At 40.3% G+C, this 26667-nt stretch overlaps 2 protein-coding genes across 2 annotated transcripts in view; one reads left to right on the top strand and one right to left on the bottom strand.

The window, feature by feature from the left end:
* GSAP (gamma-secretase activating protein) overlaps positions 1-4916 on the top strand; it is a gene marked incomplete at both ends in the record, with an annotated part of 45536 nt that extends 40620 nt beyond the window's left edge. The window contains 5 exons of the mRNA XM_079548683.1: positions 724-843; positions 1723-1784; positions 3562-3666; positions 3773-3866; positions 4816-4916. Coding sequence (XP_079404809.1) covers positions 724-843; positions 1723-1784; positions 3562-3666; positions 3773-3866; positions 4816-4916 — 482 coding nt within the window. The remainder of the gene's footprint in view (positions 1-723; positions 844-1722; positions 1785-3561; positions 3667-3772; positions 3867-4815) is intronic.
* A 1326-nt stretch (positions 4917-6242) lies between these two features.
* Positions 6243-26667, bottom strand: part of CCDC146 (coiled-coil domain containing 146) — a gene marked incomplete at both ends in the record, with an annotated part of 66009 nt that continues 45584 nt past the window's right edge. The window contains 11 exons of the mRNA XM_079547306.1: positions 6243-6446; positions 7407-7655; positions 8573-8710; positions 9838-9966; positions 16298-16526; positions 17136-17360; positions 19343-19507; positions 19602-19690; positions 21049-21219; positions 22421-22516; positions 25697-25883. Coding sequence (XP_079403432.1) covers positions 6243-6446; positions 7407-7655; positions 8573-8710; positions 9838-9966; positions 16298-16526; positions 17136-17360; positions 19343-19507; positions 19602-19690; positions 21049-21219; positions 22421-22516; positions 25697-25883 — 1882 coding nt within the window. The remainder of the gene's footprint in view (positions 6447-7406; positions 7656-8572; positions 8711-9837; positions 9967-16297; positions 16527-17135; positions 17361-19342; positions 19508-19601; positions 19691-21048; positions 21220-22420; positions 22517-25696; positions 25884-26667) is intronic.

Below are 26667 nucleotides of genomic sequence, written 5' to 3'. Positions count from 1 at the left end.
TTTTAACATTGAGTGCTTAGGTTTTCTGTGGCTGAATTTGCCAATACAGACAGGGAATGTACAGCCAAGCTGTAGATTTGGACTGGATTCTAATCCTTTTAAGAATGCTCGTACAGAAACATTGAGCTTGCTGTCCTGCTGTTAAGCTGTCGGACCAAGGCCTGGCCTGCCTGTAACTACAGAATGACAGAAACAGAAGAGTGTTCTGAATTTTATTAGAAAAAAATAGCTTTTGCTTTCTGATTCTCTTTGAATCTCTTTCTAGTTAGTGTTTTTGAATTTGGTTTCAATCTGGTTTTGGTATGAGGCCGTGCCTCGAACTTACACTGTGTGGGGCAAATGCTGCTATGTGATGGTGTTTTGTGGTTCAAGACCATCTGGCTGATGCTCAGTGAGAAACTGAAGTCTTAACATGGTCTGTGGGAATGTGTGGGTAGCAGCCATATACTGCGTGTGGCGAGGCCTCAGCTTTGATAAATAATGACACAACTCTGATGTAAGCCAACAATAAGCTTGGAGAAGCTTAATGATTTCGGGTCCTTAGCTTTCCTCTTTCTGATAGGGTTGTGCTTGACAAGACTTAAAGATAAACTCATTTCCTTACTAACTTGAAATGCTTAGAAGTTGAGGATAGCGTTGGCTTTAGCTACAGTAATGCTAGTCAATGCTACAAACTTTGAAAGATATTTCCTTTTCCCAAACAAATTTGTCTTTCCTTCATAGGTTTTCATACTCTACATTTGGGGCTTGGTGTTCGATGTCTTCCCCTTCATACTCTCCTGCACTATATTGATAATGGGGTTCTACATTTGACAGAAACCTGTGTCAGGAAACTGCTGAAAGGTACTGTGAACATACTTGTTATGTTTCATTTGCTTAACAGACAACTTGTTGGGTGTGATGTCCTTTCAGCCATTCAGATACAGCCACCATATATCCTGATCAGGAGACTCAGCTTCTTCTTTATGAGTGCTGTTACAGTGAGGAGTGTAACTGTCTGTGTTGCTTGGCTGAAAGGAGAAAATTAAGAGTCATACTCTATGATTGACCCTTACTGTAGTAAACAAAGAAATATTGGAGGATTTCTGTGGTCATTTATAACTAGAAGCCCTATATTAGGAAGTTAAATAGCAAAATAAGTAAACAAAGGCATAACCTGACTTAGCATCCCAGTGTTTTTAGTAAATTTAGTAATTGCAAGTTTAGTGTACTCTAAACATGAATCTATTGTAAATGTATCAATATGTTAACTAAAGGCAGGGGTTAAAACCAGTTCTGTATCATCAGGAGCAGCTGTTTGTGACTTTCCCCTCAGCAGGAGGTAAGCAGTGTGTTTCTACAAAGGAGGCTTAGAAGCAAACTAGCATACAATAGGAATAATTGGGGCATGAAGCACTGGAACAAAATGGGGAGTGGTACAAAGTAGCAGTTGTAGGTGCAGTTAGAATCACAATGGACACAATGTTTATATTAATCTATGCCTGATTTTGATAAATATAATTTGAATTATTGTACAAATCATTACTTAAAATAGTGAAGCTGTATGCAGATGTCCAGAAGAATATTCGTATAAACTGTAAAAGTAACACTCCTACTAACCCTTATGTGAAATAAAAATTTTTGTCACAGAAATAGTATTTTTTTGTATGTCTTCAGAGGAATTTGGAAGTTATGTGTTTGCTACTAAAGAGTTTGAGTTTTTTTTCCACCTTTCTCTTGCAGATCTGGATGACAATGAGAAGAATGAAAAGCTGAAATTCAGTATTGTGACAAGGCTTCCTGAGGTGACTTTGGTTGTTAGTTCTTAGAATTTGGAAGTGGGTATGAAATTCCTCCCTGTGCATAGGATCCAGTCAACAGAAGACTTAGCTGTGACTCACAGAGGACACAGAAACAGACTGAACCTCCAAAGTTTCTCCATCTGCTGTTCATAACCTATAGGGTACCTTGGTAACTTAAATTTTAGGTTTGTCCATAGTTTTCAATGTGTCCACTATCTTGCAGCAATCGAACAGACAAGACTGTTCTGAGTACTCACACATAAAATAGTAATAAGGGTTTAGAGAGAATTTCTAAATATTTTTGTTTGTATTTTCAGTATCCACAAATGTCTTTCTTATTTGTAACCTTCTTGTGCATTTTTTGTTTGTTTGCTTATTTTATCAAATGCTTTCAAAAGCTGGTACAGTAGGAGGTGTAAATTCTGATCAAATCAGAGATCTGTGGTGATTGAATTACAAAATCTTGGCCTCACCCCTTGGTAAGGTGTTTGGGCACATGCTCTTGATGCTCCTTTGAAAGTTACAACAATGGGAGATTGCTTCTTTCTTTTCCTTATTCAATACTACAGAGGAAGCACAACATCTGTGAGTGAGTGAAAGAAAATCAGGGATCCCCCTTTGGGAGTGCCTTGCTGTAGAACAGGCTTTTCTGGCCATAAATTGCTTATTGTTGTTCATTATGGACTGTTATGTGTAGTTCAAATGGCCAGAAGTGCTGCTAGAGTTTTCCTCTAACAAGGGCTTCTTTATTTGGCAGTAGTTTTGAGAAGGGGTAGGGAAGGAGAGCTTTACAAAGTGCTCTTTGTCCTCTGTATCTTGTTTTGGGCAGGGGTTGGTGAGTTGAGGTCATTGTGGGGACTCTGAGCTGTCAGCCCCAGGCCTGGTGGGTGGGGAACACCATTCCAAGTGCTCTGACTTGTGCTTCAGGGGAAATGCACTGCTAGTTACACACAGTCAGCTCAGTGCCTTACTGTGTCTATTTACAGCTTTGGGAAAAAATGCAGAGAATAGTTTGTTTGCTTAAAAGGACACTTTGGGGTGACTTGGACTATTTTGAGTTCAGGTTACATTCACTAGATGACTTCAGAAGCAAGTATTTCAGCAACGCTGAAAACCCTTCAGCGTTTCTTACATGAACTCTTTCAATAGTCTGTATTTCATTACAATTGGAAGTGAGAGGAAAAAGAATTTAGACTGGGAGAATAGCAGGAAAAGCTAATTTCACAATGTGTTCATGTTTGCTTTCTTACTGATTAGGATTGGAAGCTTTGGAACAATTCGGTTTGGATTTCTTGGCTTCAGGAATGTGAATCAATTTTGCCATTTCCCAGACAGTGCCCTAAGTAATGGGATATAAATTCTGTTCCCAGTATCTTTCCTTGTTGGCATTCTGTTTTTGTAAGCTTTCTGCTGTTCTGAACACAACACTGATAAGTTGGGCATTATTGCTCTTTCTGTGAGAAGAATGATTCTGAACCACAGTCGCAGTAAAAAGCAGTCATTTTATGCCCCAGTTGATATTTCAGTACACATGCAAAGTGGGACAGATTTAATACTGATTGATTGATTGAAACTTAATGAGTAGCTCAGTGGGCGCTGAGTAGCAAGGATTTGATCATTCCCCATGTTCTGGGGGTTTGTGATAATCTCTTAGTTACTGGCAAAGTAGTCTGTGTTAAAGCCTAGATTTCATTTTTTTTTTTTCTCCCCTCCTATTTTTTCTCACTATATTTCCACTGTTCTGTTTTGTTACTGATCTTTTGGGGATTTTACTTACTAGGCTCTTGGTCTAAAGGCCCGTCAGTTCTGGGATCATCCAACAAATGCTAATTTCCTTGCACGGAAGTATGTGAAACTTTTGCTTGAAAAGCTGGGGACCAGGCAGGTAAGACATTGTTAAGATTCCTGACCTTGCTGTCTGCCATAAGGCACTGAAGGTAACACTGAAACTTGGTAGCGTGCAAACTAATCTGAACTGTTCTCACTTACAGTGTAGCAGGCCTGTCCCTGAGAGATACCCAGTCCCTATAGAATTTTTGCCTCTTAACTACCTGACTAATGTGCTGGCAGAGATAGAGAATCAAGGTAACTTTAATTCTGTACTTTGGAAGATTGGTAATTGCTACCCTTTAATGCTCACACTGCTATAAAACTCTAGTGATGTCTGAACATGTAGGTTTAGTTGTTGACAGGAATCAGAGTGCTTCCTCACTGCGTATCTTCTCATTCAGAATCCTCTGTGTTGAATGCAGTTGCCAAACTGGCATACAGAGTGGTGATAGCTGTTATTCTGTGTTTAAATGGGGAGAAGGGCTTGTACATTACTTTTACAGCATGGTAGCTAAAGCATTGCCTTTTGTCCAGTAAGTAGAGGTAGATCAAGTCAGATCTTCCACTTCAGAGAAGAATGCTCCAATGGGGGGTGTGTTTCTAAGCTGTTCCTTTTTGTGAAATGAAATTCATGTTAGTCACGGTACTTGCTTCATGCAGTGAAACAGATGCATCCAAAGATTTTGAATTCCACTGAAAAAGCAAAATGCCCTAAGGAAGCATTACACTGCTTAGTGCAGTTGGCTATACTTTTACTAATAAATGAAGTAAAGGTGTGATAGGGACCTGAGTGTTAATACAATATTCTCATGTATGGATATCAGCCTATTTGGAGGAGGAAAAAGTTAAACCATACTGATGCATATAAGAACATGCTAGCACAAACAGCTACTATGCTTAAATCTTATTTCACTTTCCAAGGTAAAATTAGTATGGAAATTCCTAGCAGCCTCCAGAGATAGTCTAGCTTTCTTCCACATGGGGCATAATTTACTGATATCCCACTAACAGGAAAGCGTATGCCATGGGTGAGCATCAGACAACTGCACTGAAAGCTGTAGGTATTTTATTTAGATGAAAACACAGTTCCATCTAACGCCTTACCTTTTGGTATTGTGGGTCAGGATGTTTAGTAGACTGCAGGACTTACTGTACAACAACACTTAGATTTGCAAATACTGATTTTCTAATGGTGTTTTTCTAGGTGTGCATTCGTATGAAAAACAAGATCATATTGATGTCAGGTTTGTGGAGGAAGCAGCGCTGAAACACACGATGATGCTCTTGGGCCTCAGATATTCCTGAAATGGCTTTCTTCAACTGCGTGTAAATTGTGGTACTCAAAATCATTCGCATACAAGTGTGCAGCCAACTGTGATTTTTTTTTTTTAAACTTAAATGTCATGTTTGCTAATTAATCTGCAGTTTTGAGTAGGCCACCATTACTGACATCAGCTACTCAAAGTAGCAATTGTCCAGTGCACTAAGACTGAAATTACTGACCTCTAGGTAAATTGCAGAGAAATGCATCTGACGCAGACCTGGGTTTCCAACACATCTGGGGTTTCAGGTCTGAAGTGGTCAAATCAGTGGAACTAGTGGGTACCAAAACATGCTGTGAAAAAATATTACTCTCAACAGTCTCAATGAGACAGACAGTGCTGGAAAGGGTAGTCCAGCTGTACAGTAACAAAAAATTGGCCACTGTTTACTCACTTAGACTAATAAAGGCATTTCTTGATGTGATGATGTAAAATAGGTAAGAATAACAAATGAGGCATCAGTCTTTGTATATAATCATCAATAATGATACTCATTCCTTGTGGTGGTCATGTATTGTCTTACGGTACTTCTGCCTTTGGAGTGGGATTCTAATATATTGAGCTATGTAATTAGCACAAAATGTAGTCTCCTTAAATTATATGGGAGAGGGATTTTATGTATTTTTTTTTTTTTTTTAAGATGCTTATAATATATTGAATGCAATGCAGGACAAGAAGAAAATTCTTTGGAAATGTATCTTCACAGCAGCATGGAATGAGGTTTACTGAATTTTTTCCTTCTAACTTTTAGTATTATGTTTCAAAACTCAGCTTCAGGAAGAACTGCTGGAGGTTGTTTTCTCCTCATTTTCAACTATTATTTATGAATAATTGAAGTGGGTTTAGTTTTTGGTGTGCACTTTTTCCAATTTTGAACAGTGACATAAATTTTTGTCAGTTGAATAATTTTTTTCAGTCTTGGACTGTGGAAAGCTGTGGTGGTGTATTTGTGTAATATGTGGAGACTTCATTCATGTGCTATTGGTAACCAGAGAAGATCTTCTACCTTATTCTTTTTAATGAAATGTGCTGTAAAATAGATGCAATAAAACTTGACCTGAAAAAACAAAAGTGTGGTATGATAATTACTCATTTTAAAATACTGCAGTGCATTTGGCATACCAGGCTCCACCTAGTCAGAAGGAAGGAACTTGTATCACTGAGTATTCAGCTGTGCTTCTGGCATTAAGTACTACTTTGTTTACTGTGTGGAAGTTGGCTATACTCTAATGGGCATTTCATGTAGTCTGAATGCTATTGTGATACTCAGCAACTGGTAAGGGCTTCTCTTCCTCCTTGTGTTGTCTTCTCAGATTTCAATTGGCTTTATAATTGGTTTTCTGAAATGTCTCATATTTGAACTGGGTTCGCTTGGCTTGAAAGGAGCCAAAGCGCCGTAGGGCCGTGGCACTGGCAGGCTGTATGCATCGTCTGGGACATAAGCAGTTGGCCGTGGTTCAGCTGTTGTGAGGACATGGCCGGGCACTGCAGCTTGTTCCTCTTCTGCAGCCTGCTGTAAAAGAAATGCATTGTGAGCACATCATGCCTACTTGTTTTAAGGCTGCAGTCAGTACTCTTCTGAGCCAAAGCAGAAGATGCCCAATGAGCAAATAAAATGAGTCTAATTCTTAGCAAATCAAGAAACAAGAAAACACAGATGGGTATTTAAGTGTTCATTGAAAGGAAAGCATGATTTATTGACCATGTAGGTATGAGTTTGTCCTTTTAAATACTGTGTAGTTTGGGCCATATTGCTGTTGTTGAGAAAGAAAATTAGATGAACTTGCAGTAATTGCAATAAGTGTGCACAGACCATCTCAGGAACAAGATAATGGTTAAGATGATAATAGTTAAGATGCTTCAAAGCTCAGTTTGCATTTATGCTGACAGCAGCTGTTCTTGAATACTATCACTGTACTGAAAGGAAACTGGGTCATAATATGAAAAGAGTGAGTGACAGAGGTTTCTTATTCTAAACCAGGTGACCTGCAACAGTTCTTCATGCCTTCAGGCTCTTTAAATGTAGGTACTATGTGTTCCTCTCCCAGCTTTGTGTTCATTTCAGATTTCTTTGGAGAAGGGATCGTATAGCAAAGCCAGTTCCTACCTGCAGGTGTTCTCTCAATTATTGAATCTCAGTTGTATTTGGCTATCTTATCAGTTAACTCAAAACACTGTCACATAAAGCAAGATCTACTTTTGATTATTGAAGTAATTTGAGTGTAACATATCCTCTGCTTAAGGTTTTTATGACCTGCTCTATGAGCAGTGTGCCATACTGCAGTTTGTAATTCCAGAAATCCACAGTGTGCTGGTTTTGTAGTGGCCTCTGTCTGTCCCATCATCTCCACCAGCTCCTGGAGCCCATGGTTGTCAGTGAGCAGCTGTGCATTGAGTTAGTGCTGCTCTTTCAGAAGGACAAGCTAGAGCAGGGAAAAAGGAGGAGCCAAAGCATAACACAGCAAAAACTTACTCTAGCTCTGGCCTCTGCTGCTTCTTTGTGCATCTTCTCATTGCGTAAAACCTTCAACCATTCAATCTCTGTCTCTTTAGGAGGAGGAAGGCCTTGATCTATCCTTGATGAAACAATCATCAAAAACTCTTCTCTGTCTCTCATTTCCTGCTGGAGTTTAATGGCAAGTGCTTGCTTCATGGATAACTCTGCCACAAGAGCCATCATCTTCCGGGTCCTGTCTTTTATCTTCTTCTGTAGTTCATTTATCTGGAATCAGAAACCTGAATTATTCTTAGCAGGGGCATGGACAGAAAGGGAACAGAGTGGGAATCTGTGATTCTGACTGCAGAGACGTTAAAAATGAAAATGTAAAAAAAAGCATAAAAGAGCTAAAATGCTGTTTTTAAAGTAACATAGGGGATTGGTAGAGCCAGAGCATGAAACTTCTGGCACACTGCCATTTGTACAGTAATTTGTTGGCCAATGGCTGTAATTTCACAAAGGCAAATGGCAGCCATGTTATTTCTTTCTGTAGAAAATGAAAGGTTTCCTCTAGAGATTTTAAGCCTGAGTGCCAGAGATAATAACAAAGAAAAGAACATCAGCCCTGGCCTTGTTGTACGTTAATTACATCACTGTTGTTTGTTTTTTTTTCTCTTTCACTGGGTTTGGAGCTATTTGGAGCTTTTTCATCAAGGAGGTGGGAAGATTTCTTTTTTTTTTTTTTTTTTGGCTTCTACTGTGTTATACACTTCCTAAGCAATCTCAAGTAATTTACTTAAGGATCAGGCCTCCTGTCCTTCCATTTTTTGCAGTTTTTGTTTAATATCTGGATTAGCTTGCTTTATGAAAGTATATGCCAACTGCATAGCTTCCCTTCCTGCTTTGTATCTCGTGTCTGGAAGCACTTGATCTGAGAAATAACTTAGTGCACATTTTGGTGAAAGATCAATTGATGCTGCAATTTTCTTTCAAAAAGAGAGTCCATTCAGTCCATTCCTAATGCTCTTGCTGTGCCTTTATTACTGTGATTACTAAACGTCTGTCATTTCTTCAGACTAACGTACAACCTGCCCGTCACTGATTCCACCTGCTAGTTCAGTAATTTGCAAGCAAGTCATCTTGCCTGCTGCCCGGATAGAATTTTGTTTCCTAGGGGCCAGTGAGCAGAGTGCCCTCCTTACCCTTGTTGCTAACAGCAGCGTGCCCTGCTTCCCGTTCTCTGCTGTGGCACGGATCTTGTCCGTGAGCCGGGCAACGTGTTCGTAGATCATGTCTGTCTCCAGCAGCTTCTCCTCCTTCTGTACCAGCTCCACCTCCAGCTGCAGTGGGAGGAATATGCACAGCACAGGTAAATGCTGGGGGAAAGTGAAACGGAAGGTGTTCCTGTGGCTGCTTGGAGACACCTTTGGAATTAATGTACTTAAGCAGCAATATTTTTCACCAGCAGTTTTCCCAAATTACATCAGCATTACTACTGCTTTGCCATGATTTTAGTGAAAACCATGATTTTTTTTACTAGTGATTTTTTTTGTTTTGTTTTGTTTATAAATTTCTGGTTGAGTTACAGGCATTAAAAGTTTCAGCTCTTGCTTGCAGTAATCTTCCCCTGACACCTTGCTGTTAAAAGTGAGCTCCAAATACAAAGAAAGTACTGTGCAACTGAAAGGACTTTAAAGCATAAGGCGAGGTTGAATGGGAACATTAAATCTATGTTATGCATTCACAAAATCCAGTTTTCTAAAGTTGGTGAGGTTGGTACAGGTGGGCTATGACCCTATGCCCACCCAGCCCTGTTGGGATCCCTCGCCTGCCAAGGGACACGAGGAAGTTAAGCAAAAAATGCAAGGGGCCCCAGGAAGTGTTCCTGTTGAATCACTGCAGTCAGCCCTTCAGTAGGAGGATGTGGGTGAGAACTGCACTGTGCTCGCAGGTACCTGAATACCTGCAGAGCAGAGAGGATAGTGCATTGGGATTGTCAGACCCACCTGAAGAACAGAATAGAGCAGGTGTGTTTGTTTTTTTTTTTTTTTCCCCTGTAAGTAAGATAGACAATAACTAAAAACATCATGGCTGCTCCTTCTGTCCCTTTTCCTTTCTGACTTTGTGCAATACAGGAGGTGCCCTGAAATTGGCTTTTGTATTGGACTTAATGTTTTCCTATGCAGCTCCAGGGGGAAAGCACCACAGGGGTGCAGCTGGCCTGGGAGCCTTTGGGTACCAATCTTTTCTGGGTCTCTGTTTGGAGTGGGGACAAAGCAGAAAAGCCAATCACTGTGGAGAATGCTGGTTTAACCCTATGTCACGTGTACAGGTGTTATGTTGAGAGGATGGTGGGCCTGCCTTTGGTTCACATGCATTAATGGTTTATTATTTTGCACACCCTTTGCTTTTTCTAAAAGAACTCAACCTGCAGTGTTAGGGGCTGTGCAGTGAGACCTGACGCTACCTGTTCAATCTTCTTCTGCAGTTCAGGTGGAGACGGGTCCTTCCCTCCCAGGTCTCGCTTTCTGCTCTCATTCATGGGGTCAACAAAGATTTCCTCCATCTCTTTAATCCTGTCCTTGCACTGGGAATACTGGCAAACAAAAACACGCAAGGGTTACTTTCCTGACTAGAAGCAAAAAAGCCCTGTTATTGCAGTGAGGGAAGGTCTTGGTGTGCCTGGTGTGCTGTGCCTCTGCAATCAGGGTGCTCAGGTGCACAGCTCATGGCCATGCTGCACTGCCTGAGCTCAGAAGCAGGACTGCAGCCTTGTTGGGAGTGCCTGAGGTGCTCTGGCAGCACAGGCCTGTGTCAGTCTGTGCTGGTCCAACACTGAGAACATTTCCCTACACTGTCAGAAATGGCACTGTCTTGTCCTATTGGTAGTGAATGTGAGAGCTTGTGCCACAGAAGGGTTCTTTCAGGTGAGTGGTTTTAAAAGAAAAGAGGGGAAATTTAGGTTAGATGCTGGGAAGAAATTATTTACTCAGAGGGTGGTGAGGTGCTGCCCAGAGAAGCGCTGGGTGCCCCATCCCTGGAGGTGCTGGGTTGCATGGGGCCCAGCACAGCCTGAGCTGGTGGGGCAACCAGCCTGTGGTAGGGGTTGGGGCTGGCAGGCTTTGAGGTCCTTTCCAACCCAAACCATTCTGTGTTTCTATGAAGGTCTTCTTTCTAAGACATAAATACAATTTCCTCTCAATGATTCCTTGAGCTCTTGTTCTCTTGACTATGTGTGCAACAGAGCAACCTGTGTATCAGTATAGCAGTCATGTCAACCAGGGTTTTTCTCTGAACCACCAGGTATCCTGAAAAGTGCCTTGACTGGAAGATATTTTTTACCTTCTGAAAGTTAGGGAAAAAGCAGCAGTCCTGGGGGTAGATGGTCAGCATTGGCCATGCAGCCAGGATGGGAAGCTGGGGCTGGTCACATCCCTTGGGCCAACACAAGGGTGTGGATGAGGGCCACCCTCCATCACTGCTGTCAGTGAGTGGCAGGGCCTATCTGTGCTGCAGATGGCTGCAGCTCTGGGCAGAGGAGAGGGGAACCCTCATGGAGGAGAGCGAGTCCTGAGGACCAGGCTGGATGGGGTTCAGCTGCCCGGCCTAGTGCAGTGTCTGCATCCGCAAGGGTGGTTGTGAGGTGAGCCCAGGCAAGTCACTGCTGGCAATGAAACGCTGAATGTGTTTTGTACCCAGGCTGGATGTGGCTCTGGGCAGCCTGCTCTGGTGGTTGGCAACCCTGCACATAGCAGGAGGGTTGAAACTAGATGATCCTTATGGTCCTTTTCAACCCAGGCCATTCTATGATTCCCAGAGTACACAGATGGAACTCCACGTCCTCTCAGTTGCTTGCTGAAGGAGTGACTGGGAACATTTCCTCATGTCTGGACTCACGGGGCAGGCCACAAAGGCTGTGTGCCTGATGTGCACCTGGCTATCTGTCAGCACACCGTCACACCCTCTGCATTTGTTGGAACACAAGCATGGTGACTTCCCTGTTAGTGCTAACCTGCAGCAAGGGGTGGTGACATTGTCGAGGAAATGATGCTCACAGCTATGGGAAGGGTCACCACAAATACAAAGTGATTGTTTTGCCATTGCTATAGGGACAGGGTTTATTCACTGGAAGAGAACAATTCATGTTCAACTGCAAATTGGAAAACTGACAGTTATTTGCAGGTGATAATGAAGTGTCAGCACTGTACTTGCTCTAAGCAGCTCTTTTCTGGGAAAAAGGTTCACGCAAATCTTTCCTTTACACTTTGTCTAAGAACAGACAGAGTAAAAGCCCTCAATATCTGTGCTGAGCAGCTTCCTTGTCAAATCGTGGTTTGATATAAAATGCATGCCCTTCTGCATGCAACTCATTTCAGGCGTACTTAAAGGTTTATTTTAATTTTAAACAGCTGAAAATGGAACCTAGCAGTATCTGAGAACTACAAGCGGAAGAATGCAAGAACAGGGTGAGCACAAACAACAGGATGCAGTGCTGGTGCCAGAGATCTGGGGCCAAAGGGCTCCAGCAGCAACACAGCTGCAGGCACATTGCTGGAGGTGGTGGTACCTCTGTGGGATTAGTACAGCTCCCTGTGTTATACAGGTTTGAGTTGTTACTTCAGAGAAGGACTGGTGCAGAACAAACACTGTCTGAACCAAGAAAAAAAAAATCCAGGTTTCCTGATAAATGCTTGGCTTACTTTTACAGATGATGGGAATTAAATAGAAGCTAAACCAAAAATATGGAAAGCAAAGCACATTTGGAGATAACTGTGACATCATGTGTGTGCTTAAACAATGTAAGGATAGGTAAGTCTTAAAACCAGAAAAGACCTTTCTTGGAGTGTGTTTGATACAGGGAATGGGAAAAGGCCCTACGAGAATGGCTTTGCTGTGCTTGACTGTAGATAGCAAGAACTGCTGAAGAATGAAAAGATGAGAAGGAACACGGAGCAGATAGAGGGCTGCTCGGAGAGGGCAGGGCTCATGTTGATTCTGGAAACCTCAGGGAATGTAGGGGGGTATCTCTTGCACTAGAAAAGAGCAAATATCACATCTGGTTTTTAAAGTGGGGGGAAATGGAGCTGCTGAGTATAGATGTTATTAATATTTATGGATGTAATATATAGAGATATAATTAATAAATCACTTTCTGAATAATAAATATGAAAAAAAAATCATGAAGCTTTCTTTGTAAATAGCTGGAAAATAAAAGACTATGAATAATAGCTAACGTAGTTGTGCCAAACAGTTTGATCTCCTATTATTTAACCTGAGCATGGATGAGAAATGGTAGGTATCATACAGTTTGATCTTTACAGAAGTTCAGTATTGTTTCATATGATCTCATCATAAACAAGATAAGGAAACAGGTTCTGGATGAAAATGTAAGGTAAGGACTACATCAGGAAATGTACTCACAAAGCAAATGTGAATCAGTACATCATGCTGTTGCAAGAAGGACTACCAACATACTACCAACATAGAAGGGCGTGTAAGCAGAAATGCCACCTGCCTGAATGAATCCTTTTGCTCTCAGCCACTGCCATTAGGTGCTGCACTTGAAGGCAGAAAGAAAGGAAAGTAGAAAAGAAGGATTGAAGCAGTGCTAGCTCTAAGGGCTGATGCAAAGGAGTGCATCAGTGTTGGGCTGTGCAGCCCAACAAAAGCATGGGAGACGAATGTGGCTGACTTTATTCCAGGAACGTGAAACGTTGCCTCAGGGAGGAAGAGAATGATCTGTTTGTTGTGTCCCTGGTGGATGAAAAAGAAATCTAAAGGCCTACACTGCAGCAAGAGCGGCTCAGCTAAAGGTTAAGAAAATTGTTCCTGTGTTATGGAAGTGCTGGGGCAGCTTGCCTGGGGAATAGGAGCTTCCACCAGGAAAGAGCAGCTGTGCCCTCATGAATGGCAGGCAGCCCCACTTGGGGCACAAGCAGGACTGCCACGAAGCTCTTCTCTCTGCTAGCCCTGGTTTTCTACAACTGATGCTGTGGTCCATAGATTTTCAGAGGCTGTATTAAAACTTGGATAAACTGATGCCAAATGCTTCTGTGCAATTATCAGTCCCTGTGCATTAGTTTAGCTCAGAGGCATGAAAGTGCCACCTGGAGCACTGTGAGCTCAGCAGGTCTGTTTGTTGGACTAATTAATGATTAGTGCCAGGTATTTCTCACTGTTGAAGGTAGATTAGTCCTCATGGGTTGTTTCAGTCAGCAGGAACGTGATGTGCAGTCACAAGTAAAAGCTGTATAGTTTGATGCCCAGCTTAAAACCTTGTCAGGTATTTATTGTGTCAGATAGAGGAAGTGCTTCTAAATATTTCTGATTTTATTGCTTTACACTGAATGTAACAAAAATACCTACTCCGTCTTGGCAGTGCTTTTGCTTAGAACCGATCTAGTGTTGCTTGAGATAAAAATCTATCAACACCTGTCATTTTTTTGAGAAACTACATGGCATTTGATGGAAAGTGTAAGAATGGAATATCCATGGTTTGATGATCGAGCAACTTGTGTGGAACACAGGAGGACCACGTTACATTTTTGTTCTTCCTGTTTTGCCATGCAGCCCCAGTCTGTGCTTCCCCACTTCTGAGTGGGTACCACAGCCACCAGGCATGGGGTCGGCAACTGTAGTCTATTGAATATGATGCATTCATTCACCTTCTGGTCAGAGGTGCATCTCTAAAGAAGTAGATAACGCATCTTAGAATAGCTAACTTACTGATGATGAAAGGATCTGGTGGGAATATGGGAGGCTTAGATTCAAATGATGTCTCAAAAAAAAAAAAAAAAAAATCAAAAACATTTCCTTCCAGCTTGTTTTCTTTTCCTTCAAACACAATCCCTGTGTTTGAAGTGTTACCTCTAATGTATCTGTGGATGGAAGATTGTTCTGCATTCAGTGCCAGAAAGTTCAATTCACATCTAGAGTGAGAAAAGGGGACACAGTTCTGGGGTAATGGGGAAGCTGGGAAATGTGGGAGAGAAGAAAAGCAGTACAGAAAAGAATAAGATGACAGAGTTTGGAAAATACCCGAGATTTAAGGAGACAGGCAGTGTAGGAAAAGAGGAAAAAAGAAAATGTGAAAGGTGCAGAGACAGGATTTGTCCTGCCTAATGCAGATAGTCTAAACTGTATTTCAAAAGTAAATGCCTTCTGAAATACCTTTCCTACATGATTCAAGGATTCCTGTGCAGTCCACAAGGAGAGGTAGGTGCCCTGAGGACAAAGACCTCCAAGAGTTGTCAGGATCTCCTCCAAAGGCGAAGACACCTAACTCTTTTTGTTAATACAGAGCCCTTACCATTGATCTGTATAATTTGCCCAGTGGGCTCTAACTTCAGGCCAGAATGCCTGTTACCACTTCTTTAGGCTTCAGCTTGGCATCAGAGGTTGGGTTCACAGGAAGGATGGATTTAGACCTGTACTGACCGCATCAAGTCAAGGTCGTGTGCAAATGAGCATTGCTGTAAAAGGCTTTGCACATTGTAACCAAGTGATGCTGTTGGATGTCAACATGGGGCCAGATCTGTAATCAAGGCAGGAGTTAATGATCTGATCAATGCCAGAATTCAGTTTAGGCTTATGACTTTTATTTAAATCAAGGTGATAAAGCCAAATGATTTAGAGCGATTTCTTAGTAGTCATAATGGTTATTACCAGTAGAAGGAAGAGTATTAATGCTAGAATACCTGACAGCACAGGGAGATGGCTGGGCTGGCAGCCAGCTTGAACCACGTAATGTTCCATAACCACAATATCTAGTGACAACTGATTATTTGCCATTGTTTGCTCAAAAATCCCTAACTTGGGAACATGCATAGAGACCGTATCACAACACTATTTTCATTCTGTTTTACTTCATGCTAAAAGATTTAAAAAGCTTGTAACAGCAGCCTCCCTTCAGCTCTTAACACAGACCATCATCACAAAGGAGAAAGTTTCAGGAATGCAGAACAGAAAACTTAACACAGAAATCATCTGCGCTTTGTTGCTGCGTTTGTGACTCTCAGTCTCTTTCTAAGTCTTATCTGGAAGCATTTCTTATTTTCTTCAGTCTATCATCTCTTTTTATGTTCTTTTTAATTCATCATTTAAGTCTGTAATTGCACTGTGAAGCTCTTTGAGGTATGATTTGCATAAGGTATTGCACAAAACTGTATTTTATTAGCTGAGCATACAATCTCTTTAAAAGACCAGAAATAAGAGAACAGTGCAAGCACTATTTAACAGCGAGGCACAGCTCCATCCATGCAATTACAGATGGCAATGGTACACCATAATTTTGTGTAGACATTAACAGAGTACGTGTGGAAAAAATTACCATCTGGAGATAAGGTCAAAAGTAAATGGGCCATTTCAGAAAGCGGGGAAAGAATGCCCAGAACAATGACCAACGCTGCAGTTTGTTAATTGTTTAATGTCATGTTGTAACTAGAACTAAAACTTACTCTGTTTTTGTATAGAAGGAAATGTATGCGGCATCACTGTGGGCAGCAGTTTCCAGAGTAGGCTCAGGGTCAAGGTTGAATTGGGCTGTTATTTTAGAAATGTGAAGAGCTAAGTATATTCCCCAGCCCTCCACCTACCCCATCAATGCAGCTTTAACAATTTTTATCTCTGTTCCCATATTTTCCCCATGACTGCCATTCTCCAGCTTAGTCATCTTGACATTTACGGCCCTGGGAGTGCTAGCTGGGATGGAGGGTATGCACATGGCAAACGGCGTCAGTTATACACGAGCTAGGAGCTGACACATTTCAAGTTACAAATACACATCGGTGCTTTCCTGGACTGGTGTATTAATGAACTTTCTCTTTTAATAAGCCTTGTACACGCTGACATATTTTATACAATAATTGTTTTTAAATACAGAATTAGAGAAAACAAAAGGGGAAAAAAGGGGCTTCTTTCCCACCAACCTGTATCTGAAGTATGACCAACTCTGCGTCCAGGGCTCTCTTCATTGGGAGCGCTTTGAGCCAGAATTTAATCTGTCTCTCTTTCTCAGCCACCTTCATCTTCAGAAAACTGATTTTTTCATCCATAGCTTGCATCTCAATATCTCCTTTTCTACACAAAAACTCTTGTACATTTATTTTTTCATATAAAATACATATTTCTTCTTCTCGACTTCTAAGCAGAAGGCCACTGCAATAAGCCCAAAAGGAAAAGGTAGGTTTTTTTAAAATTTTGGTTGATATTCCTTGTATTTCATTCAAGAACATAAAAGGTAAATTTAAAAAATGATAGCAATAATCTGGGAAATATAGCAAGATTTCACAGATGCTATTTTAATATCACCATAGCATTTTAAAAAGAGAACAGAATTACAAGCTGAAAATCGGAGAACACATCTACCAAGATTGCTTTGGTGCTTCATACCATTGCTACAAGCTTTTTTTGCCCTCTACAGCATTCATTTGGAAAGTGGAGTAATGTGATTGGAAAGCTTTTCTCTACACCTCCATATGAGAGTGGTGTACAAAGCACAGAGAGCAGAGGCTACAAGCTCTCAAGGCATTCAGCAGACAAGGTACTGTGCTGTCCTGTAAGAGATCTGAAGAATGAATGGCTCCAGCAGTGGAGAACCAGCACACACATCCAAGACACACAGCAGCACAGGCGTCGCAGGCTGCTTGCGAGGCACCGCAGTGAAGGTGTCTTTGGTATTCTTGGTTAGACTTATCAGAAATCGAAAGGTATCGCTTCATGAATTTCAGAATGACCCACTTTACTGCATCACATTTACACACGTACCTCTCGTTTTGTTCCTCAATGGCTCTTTTGTACTTTTTGTGCAGTTGCGCAATTTCCTCTTCAATGCGGATAACAATATTGGTAAGTCTGTCAAGATCCAAAACCTGTTGCTTTTTCTTTTCGTTCATTTCATACATGACTTGTATGACTTTGGAGCAATCGTTTTTGAGACTCTCCTTAATTGCTACGTTATTTTTATTCTTCATGTGTTGTTTCTGCAGTTCTCTTTAAGGTAACAGAAAAGTAGGAAAGTTTTGAGTCCTTTCAATTTGAAAGCAATTGCAGCACAAAAAAGCAGAGCTTAAACTAATTGCTCAATTGCACAGAGAATCTTCTATGTCACCCTGCTTCAAGGAAGCGTGACAAGAGGTAGAATCCTTTCCTGAGAATCGCCTCTGTACGAGCTCTTTCCAACTTGAGCAGATCTGGACTACGGCCCAGTGAAATGCTGTAACTGGAGCCTGCACCACAGCTCTTCTGCCCTGGGAAAAAACTTAAAGAGTAGAAGTGTGGACTGCAAGTTCTTAATGTGCAGTAAGCCTGTCCTTCTCTTCATTTACAGTTTGATATTTAAATAACACGGTTGTGACTGAGGTCTCCAAGCTTATAATACACTGTATCCCAACATTCACACGAGATAGAATGTTATCAATCCTCCTATTTGAAAGATGTGGGAAAAACATCATAACAAAAGATTAGAGATAAATCACAACCATGCATGAAATTGAAGAAGAGGCATTGTTTCTGGAGACTGCCAGCCACTGGATGATGGTGCCTTTGCTCAGAAGACAGCTTCTTGTTGCCATGTGGAGCATTGCTTTGGTAACAACAGGGATTCAGACTTATTGCATTTAAACTGCACTAAGTGTCACTTCTGGACTGAGGCTACTTTGTGTACACTGGGAAGATATTTGTTAACGTACAAAAGAGGTAGTGAAAGAAGAAGCACTGTCTCCTATTAAAATATAGAACAGCAGATGAAATGCCCTGCCTCTCATTCTCAGTTCCGTCATGTAGCTGCTGAATTACTCTGTGCAAAGCTGTGAGATTCTTTCTGGTTCATTTCTGCTTTTTATTGGAGAAATGCAGTGAATTATTTAATAGAATATGAAAAAAACTATATTTTTGGACTGATACTCTGTCTTCTAAATTGAGTAGCTTGCAGTTAAGTCAGGGATACCATGATGGATTTTTATCCTTCTTTCTCTTCTTCCTCTCACAAGTAGTTTATTAGGAAGGCCTAAAACATTTTAGCACAAAACATCAGCTTGCATATGTCATCAGAATCCCTTCAGTCCACGAAGTGCCACTTCTTTTCATCTTGCTCCAGCATGGCTTTGAACTCAAGGAACATGGAGATTAACTACACATATAGATTGAATTTATCCTGAATGCATTCTTAGGCATGGCTGTGCAATTTTTTTTTTGATGCCAGAAAACAAAGTTTTGGGCAAAATGAATTGTTTCTAAACTTAGTTTTGGCTGTGCTGTTTTGCTCCTTTCCCAGCTCCCTGCTTTCCTGGCTACTGATTTCAGAGACGCTGTCACTGTCTGTATAGCACCAAGCAGAAAATCACCACTTGGATGACAAAGATGGCAAAAAAACATCTCCACCAAGCAATGACTGATGAGAAAACAGAATCACACACACCAGCTGCTCCTCCTCAGCTGTCAGTGTAAGCTTTCATTTTGATCAGGCTTGCCTAGAAGTTGAAGCCATGTTTTGTTTGATCTGAAATATTATCCAATAGACTACAGTTTGAGTTTGAAACAAGAAGCTCATTTCTAATTTAATAATTAATTGGCCATATTACTAGCTAGTGACTCATTTACTGGTACCATCCAGTCTATTGTGAACTGTGTATGGACCTCCTTTTGCCAGAGGATGAGCACAACAGAATTGTTCATACTCATATGCTAGGGGCTTGAGAACAGTTATACGAAGAAAGTATAAATGCAGTTTTTCACTTGAAAGGATAGGAAAATGAGAAAGAAGGCAGACAAACTTCAAAAAGGTTTCCTTCCCATGCAGTAATGCCCAAACTAATTGTAAATTGTTAGGATTGGAGCAGATTCTGTAAGGGTGTTGCAATATTTCTTTGTTTGGATCAGGTACTAAAAGTCAGGGTAATAAGTGAGAATAGGATTCTTTCTAAGAAACATTTTCCATTTCTACATCTGTGATTTACAGCTTATTTAAAACTCACCTTTCTTGGGTTATAAGAGTATTCCTTAAAGTTTCTCTTTCACTTGCTTTTACTTTTATCCGGTCTTTAATTTCAGTTGTTTTCTGCTGAGCAACATGCACCAAATGTATACATTTATTCCTTTCACTTTGGATTATATCACACATTTTAGCAACTCCTTGGAGTCTGAGGAGAAGTGTGAAAGAAATAATTTTTATAAGTTTAGGCATACATTATCTGGATAAAAATTACTTTATCTAGTGTGTAATTGTTTTCTTACTCTTTCTGGACTCTTCTTTTCCTCTTTTTATACTGTTCTATTTCAAGATCCTTTCTTTTTATTTCTTTAATAATATTTTGAAGTTGCATCTGAAATTTAAATAGAATTCAGTAAGTGCTTTAATTTTTCAAAAAGAAACAGAGCAGCTCTCCTAGATGAGGAAAATATGGGCAGAATTCTTCCAAGAATTTGTTTTGATTACAGTGAAATGCCTTTATTGTAATAACACTAAGCAACCCAGTCTCTCTATGTATACTATAAGTCTTACAATGACTGCTAAAAATGTAGATAATTTATTTCATGCTCATTTTGAAATGAATGATCCCTGCTACCTGTAGTTCTACTGTTTTTATTAAACAGCCTCCAGTTCCATCTCAGTGTAGTTGTGCATATACACTGTTGAAGTTTTATCTTGAATTTATGATGCACTTTTTTTAAAGAAAAATTCTTTCTTTACTTTTCTGCCTTCTCAGTAGTCACTGGTGATTGAGTAGCATGGCACACTTACATTCCATAAGGGCTCTGCACATCTGATTTCAGTTCCATTCAGTCCTTACTAGTTTGTGTCCTTAACATTCAGTGGACAGACCTTCTCTCGCCCACTGATATCAAGAGGATGATATAGGTATTAGAAAAAGCTGGTGGATGTCTGGTTGCAGTTCTGAACAGGAGCGTTTACTAGCAAAATTATATTCTTAATGTTTTGGTCCATTTATGGACTTATTTTTATTCAATTTGCAAAGCCTGAACTGCTCCTTTGACTCTATTTCTTTAGACAGTCAAAAATTCACAATGTGCTGTAAGGATAGCCTACCCAATTTATTTTAATATGGACATACACTGTGGAAGTGTAAACAGTTTGTTCCTGGTATTTAGCCAGAAGAATGGGGGATTTTTCCCTCTTCCTTCAAATTAATAGAATGATTTGCATATGGAAGTGTATCAGGAAAATAAGAACTGGTGTCTCTCCTTGGAGTGAATAGTAGTTCTGGGTATCTTCTGATGTCCATACATTTGCAAAACAAAACAACCTTCTTGTACTTCCACTGATCTCAGTTGGGGCTATCTGCTTTTCTGCCTCTTCCGTAATTGTTCATTTTATTCTGTAGCCTTGAAAGAAAACATCCTTTCAAACACCTTATTTCAACTGTAGCATGATATTTTAGTGCACTGTTGTACTGCACCATAAATTGCTACCAACTAACAGAGTACTGTGAGCTGCCTGTGTTAATCATGGAATCCTTAGAGTTGTAAGGAACCTTTAAATGTCATCTGGTCTAACTCCCCTGCAATGAACAGGGATAGTTGTGATGAACATTTCCAATGGAACTTCAAGGTAAAGTGGGAAACGAGAGCCTATAAGGTTTTTCTCATTAGTGATTTAATTTCTTCATATAGCAGCTTTTGCTTTAGAGCTGACCTTCAATTATATGAGATATTTTGATACCTGGACTTTCTGCACTTCCCTAGATTTCTGTTCCTTCTCTTCAACTTTCAGCCAAGTCAGCTGTGCAAGTCTGGATAACTCGCTGCGGCATCTTTCCTGCTCCTTGAACAGCCGGCCTTCTTCAGCAATACATTCCTCTAACGTGCGGGCATCCATACCCGATACCAGCTCCTGAGGAAATCAAAGTCAGTTCTTATGCCCTGACGTATTACCAGTGTTTGAAACACTTTGGGTTTATTTACAAAGCATACCTTACATGGATTTAAAAATAAATGAATAACAAAACTGACTTAAAAGTACCATTTGAAGCACCACGCACAATCCTGTGGTAACATCAAAATATTTTAGCACTTACAAAGTTTCTGTTCCTCCATCCAGCAGCACTTCCAGCTGCTGAATATAAAAGCAAAGAATCAGGGCATGCGGTAAACTGTGCTGCAAAAGGCTTGGAAAACACCTTCTATGCTAAGAATCTCAAAGAGCTTTGTGTCCTTAAAGCAAGATAACTGTATAACGAGATTGGATTTTTTTTTTGTAGACGTACAGTGAACAGAAGTTTGATAACAAACTCCTCAAATCAAAGGTCAAACACTTAAAAAATAGAGTGACTGAAAGCTGAAACTAGTCAAACTCTGATGACAGTAACCAGACATTTTTAACATGGATTAACCCTTGACACAATTTGGCAGGAACTGGTCCTTTCTCTCCCAGTGTAATTTTGAAATCAAGATTTGGCCTTTCCCTAAGTCTTTGCTGTAGTTCAAAGGAGAGTTTATTCGGGGAACTTCTATGATCTGTATTGTACTGGTGATCAGTTCAAATATCCAGAACGGTTCCTTATGTAACCTTCAAATCAGCTTATTTCAGGATGAGGTGAATGGATGAATTTCTGAGCTCCACCAGCTATGGCGGACCATTAAGGACACAAACAGTGACATGTATGTACCTATGCATATCCAAACACAAGCTGAATCCCACCTGACAATTCTAACGACTTCAAAGACAGCACAAAAGAAAATGTATATGAGAATAAGATAAGAGAATATGAACTTAGGAAGAAAGTATGTCTAAAATTTACTGCTTATTATAAAGTCATCCAGAAAGTGGCAAGTAGTAATACTCTTGTGAATGAGACATCTGCATTTCCAGCACATTTGACCCCGGTGAATATCGACAGACATCCACACATCTAGAGGAAGATGTCTGCACCTGTGGCAGGGAACTGTAACTAGAGGATCATTAAGGTCCTTTCCATACAGATCAGTCAGAAACTATCACCATTAAAAAAAAAAATTAAAAAATGGTTCCTTTATTCTCATGACAGAAAACCAATCATTACAGGGAATTAATATGAGAATGAAGAACTCATCACCTGTTTAGCTAAACATCTCTTCTTCATTTCAATTTCCTTCTGCAGTTCTCGTCTTCTTTCTAGTAATACTCCATTAATTTTAGGGATAGCTTCTGCCTGCAAAAATAAATCAGGCATTCTCAATGATGGCAACAAGAGGTGTGAAAAACGCAGAAAATCTATTTCAATTACTTATACACATGATGAAATTATTATTTTTCTGTCTTGTTGCAACTCTTAATCCAAGAGTTACTGGTGGCTGAGCAGAATTCCTCAACACCATGCCCAAGTTTCTGAAGGTTTTCTTAAACATTACAAAGCCCAGTTTAAGTGATGGAATGCATAAGTGTTATGTTATCGGTTTAAATTGTGAAGGATTTTCCTGTTTCCTGTTTCTCCCTGAGGCTCCAGGAAGTCCAAGTAAACAGCATAGCTATGTACCACTTTTTCTTATACGTTATGGGAGAACCTGTTTATTCAGCCAGATTTTAGAAAGAAATGCGAGAAGGAAGAAATTACTTTCTGATTAAATCTGAACAATCCAACTAAAACCATTTGTGTGATAGACCTTGTGAGGCACCAGGTTTTTTTGGCCTCACAGCACTCTGGTATTCACTTGCACTAAAAGAAAGGATAACATGGCATGGTAAAGGTCAAGCTCTGAGGTTACTTGCTATTTGATTCCAGCTCTAGGACAGGTCAGATCTGACTTAGATTTGCTAAAAGGTCAACATAATCCACGCTAAACAAATTGCTTTCGCTCTCATGAAGGGAGTGAACACAGCATTTCTGCAGTGTACATCAGTTACCACTTCTGCTGTGCTGTTACCACTTCTGCTGTGCATTTTTGGCTGTGGCGGATGCGGACACACATTTCCAAAATGAGATTCTAAAGGTGCCGTCAGGCTCCTGTGTCTGGAAGCAGAAAGCTCCTACCAACATCTTTCATCCATTAAAGTCTTCTGTTGGCATCAGGCAAGACTCAAGTTTGGCGCTTTTGGCAGGAGACCAGGCCAGGGAGAAGAGCAGCAGCCCTGCCCGGGGCTGGAGGCAGCCGGGGCCGCCAGTTCTCTTTCACACAGAATGTCACTTTAGCAATAGCTGACCTTTCACAACTTACTGAGAAGAAAAAAAGTTGAAGGAAGTGTTCATGTGATTTCCTTATTCTACAAACCACTTTGTACTTAGCACATCGCTTAAACTAGGAGAAATCTGGGGAAGCATGTTGATGGACTGCTGCCTCTGCAATCACACTGTTATATTAGCTATTATTCCTGGTGAGTTTTTTGCTTGGAATCACCTTGAATATTAAAATACGTCAACTTTTGTGCTCCCAAATCTTTCAAATGAAAATCATCTCAAGATAGCAAATGAAAGCAGAATTGAGCTTGAACTGCAGTTCTCACTCCAGTACTGCATGTGAGCTGACTGCTGCAGGGCAGAGGTGATTTCACATTTTCTCATCTAAAAGAGCCAAGAATGCTATCAGAGAAAACACAGACAATGGGACAGATGAGCTGAAAAGACTGTACTGTCCTGGCCTGTTCACGTTGTCACACAGCAGCATCCTGCAGCTTCTGGAGAATGATTCTACTCTGAGCTCCACCTTTATCTCTGCTGGCATTCCCTCTCCCGCACACCTCGTGGTGCTGCAACTTGCAACACAAATTCAAGCCTGCAGTATAACCCGGTGTTAGCACTGAGGGAATCCCCTGCAATGCAGCTAAACCTGTATGGTTCCATTGCAGGTCTCTGGCCCTTTCACACAGTGTAAAGGGGTTGGGTTGGGATCTCACCCAGCTCAGTGAACTTTAACCACATCTCTATCAGTGAATGACGGGGCTTGGTTTTAATATCGCATGACTTTGAACAATTGTGATCCTCCCTCCAGAATTCTTTCTTCAATAGCAACACAGGACAAAATTCAGCTTCCCAGATTCTCTGAGCTGATACCAATAGAAACGCAGCATGATCTTTAAGATCCAAGTCTGGAATATGTGCATCCCTTTAACCAATAGCTCAAGAAATTCGGGTTAAAAGTTTAGGTGTGGTTATATAGAGCTTTTCCTCTTCCCAAGTGTGCTACCAGGTAATTAATGCACGTGTGAATTCAGGAGAAAATGTCATCTTCATGTATAGAAGAAGACATTAAAAAAAAAGTCTGATTGTCAAAGATTAAATATTACTGAGTAATGTTTAGAGTTGGAAAAAATAGCAAAGCCAAGTATACGTGGGTTCTGATACCATAAAGTTACGTAAAGAATTTTATAGTGATGCAACAAAGAGTTCCTTTTTCTGCTTAGAAGGACCAAGAAAAATGGTGCTGACACAATGTCATGTTAAGAAACATCAACTCCTTGTACTTCCAAATCAGATAATTGATATATTATTATCCTGCAAAAAAAAATACCGACTAAGCATGGTGAATTTTATGAGTGACTTACAGTCTAGAAAGAAATGTAGGAAAAAAGCTTAAGAAAATGGGATTAGAAGAACCAGTGATGAGAGGAAGTTATTGGGAAAAAGCAGACAAAATAATGTTTTAAGAAAGAATGGGGAGAAGAAAAGAAAGGAAATGCTTCAAGTAGACAAGCAAACTAAAACTGCTCTTTAATAGCAAGGTAATAGAAGGCACAAAAAATAGAGTAAATCGGTATGAGAAGAGTAATGGGTGATACACTAAAACAAGGAGGAAGCTGAGAAAAGAGAAAGTTCAGTGGAAATGAAGGAAACATAAGGAAATATATATATATATATTTTTTTTTACCAGACTATATAGAGTGCTAATTTCCTGCTCCCAGAATAATGTTAAACACATCATAAATTATTTGCAGCAATGTTCAAGCAATCTTCAAACTTAATAAAGATGATCATTGTTATCTGATGTGAAACCCAGGACCTGGGTAATATGTGGCTATGTGGCCTTATTTGCCTGATACAAACTTTGATGCCAGCAAGCAAGCCGCTACGCTACTGCACATAGAAAATGATACAGTGCCTCAAAGGAGGACATATGCCACAGTGCCAATATAATCAGTGCCAGCTCTAATTAGGATGCTCCTTTAATTACTGTTTCTTAATAAGAGCCCCAGTATGGGTTCACACAGTATTCTCACTACAGCTATAAAAACTGAGAGCATCCTTAGTCAGTAGCTGTGGCACTCTTAACACTTCTCTGTGCATAAGACTTAGAAAAGTCTTATCCTACTCCCTCTGTTAGGATTAGTCCAAGTATATCATACATGAATTTTCTGCAAGAAAGTTTGGAATTCTTATGATCAATGTGTTCATACAGACCTCTAATTTCAATGTTTTGTGCTGTGACTTGTCTTGTTCCAAGGACTCATAAATCATGTTCAGCTGTAGCTCCATCTTTTTCAGATTTCTCAGTTCTTTATCTTTCTCTACTTGCATGTGAATGAGAGTTTCCCGTTGTTGCTTTTTGTCAAGGATTTGTTCCTTTAACGCACGGTTCAGAGAGTCTCTATAGAGATAAACAGAATTTCAGAGACAGGTAATTTGAGCAAGATGTGTTTGCATCAGGCACAATCATTTTAATGGGGTTTGAGTACAAAGTAATTATCTCCAAGCAGGAAGACAAAATCATGATGTACTGCCACAAGTCACCTTACAATTAGCCGGTGACAATTTTATAACTTTAAGAAATGATAATATTCCTAATTATGTCAGTGAGGTCTCACAACCTGTTCTAAATCTGCTACAAGTCTGTAGAAGATGAATTATTATAGGAAGAAGACATGGTTTTTTGGTATGTTTACATGGTCATGACCCTCAAATATTTCAATTCACAGTGCCGCTATCCTTTAACATAAAACTTCAAAGGCAAAAGCATTTGTGCTGGGAATATGACCATGATTATACCTGTACTTTGTCCTCAGGAGTCAGTTGAAGCTTATGACTGACTTAACAGCTTATTTTAGTTTACCAAGTACATATAAGATCAAAATTTCAAAGAGAATATGAAAGCTATGAGTGGCCAATTCCCACTGAAATTATGGAGTATGGGGCAGAAATCTATGAGTCTCATCTGAAAATGAAACAGCTGAACTTTTTTTGCTTAGTTTGCTTTCTGTGGGCTACACAGAGAAAAAGATATTGTCACTGCAGGGAGAACCATTTTCCCTTTCAGAGCAAAATGCAGAGCTTCACTCTCCCAGGATTTTATCAAACGTTTCTACTTCTTGATGTTCTTTTCTGAGCCAGATCCCAGAGACCAGCAGTTTATAGAAACATTCCTGAAGACAAAA

The sequence above is a fragment of the Tetrao urogallus genome (genome assembly GCF_951394365.1).
Source record: "Tetrao urogallus genome assembly, chromosome: 1".
NCBI lineage: Eukaryota > Metazoa > Chordata > Aves > Galliformes > Phasianidae > Tetrao > Tetrao urogallus.
The sequence above is the reverse complement of the archived record's forward strand: the minus strand, read 5'-3'. Positions and strand labels throughout refer to the sequence as shown.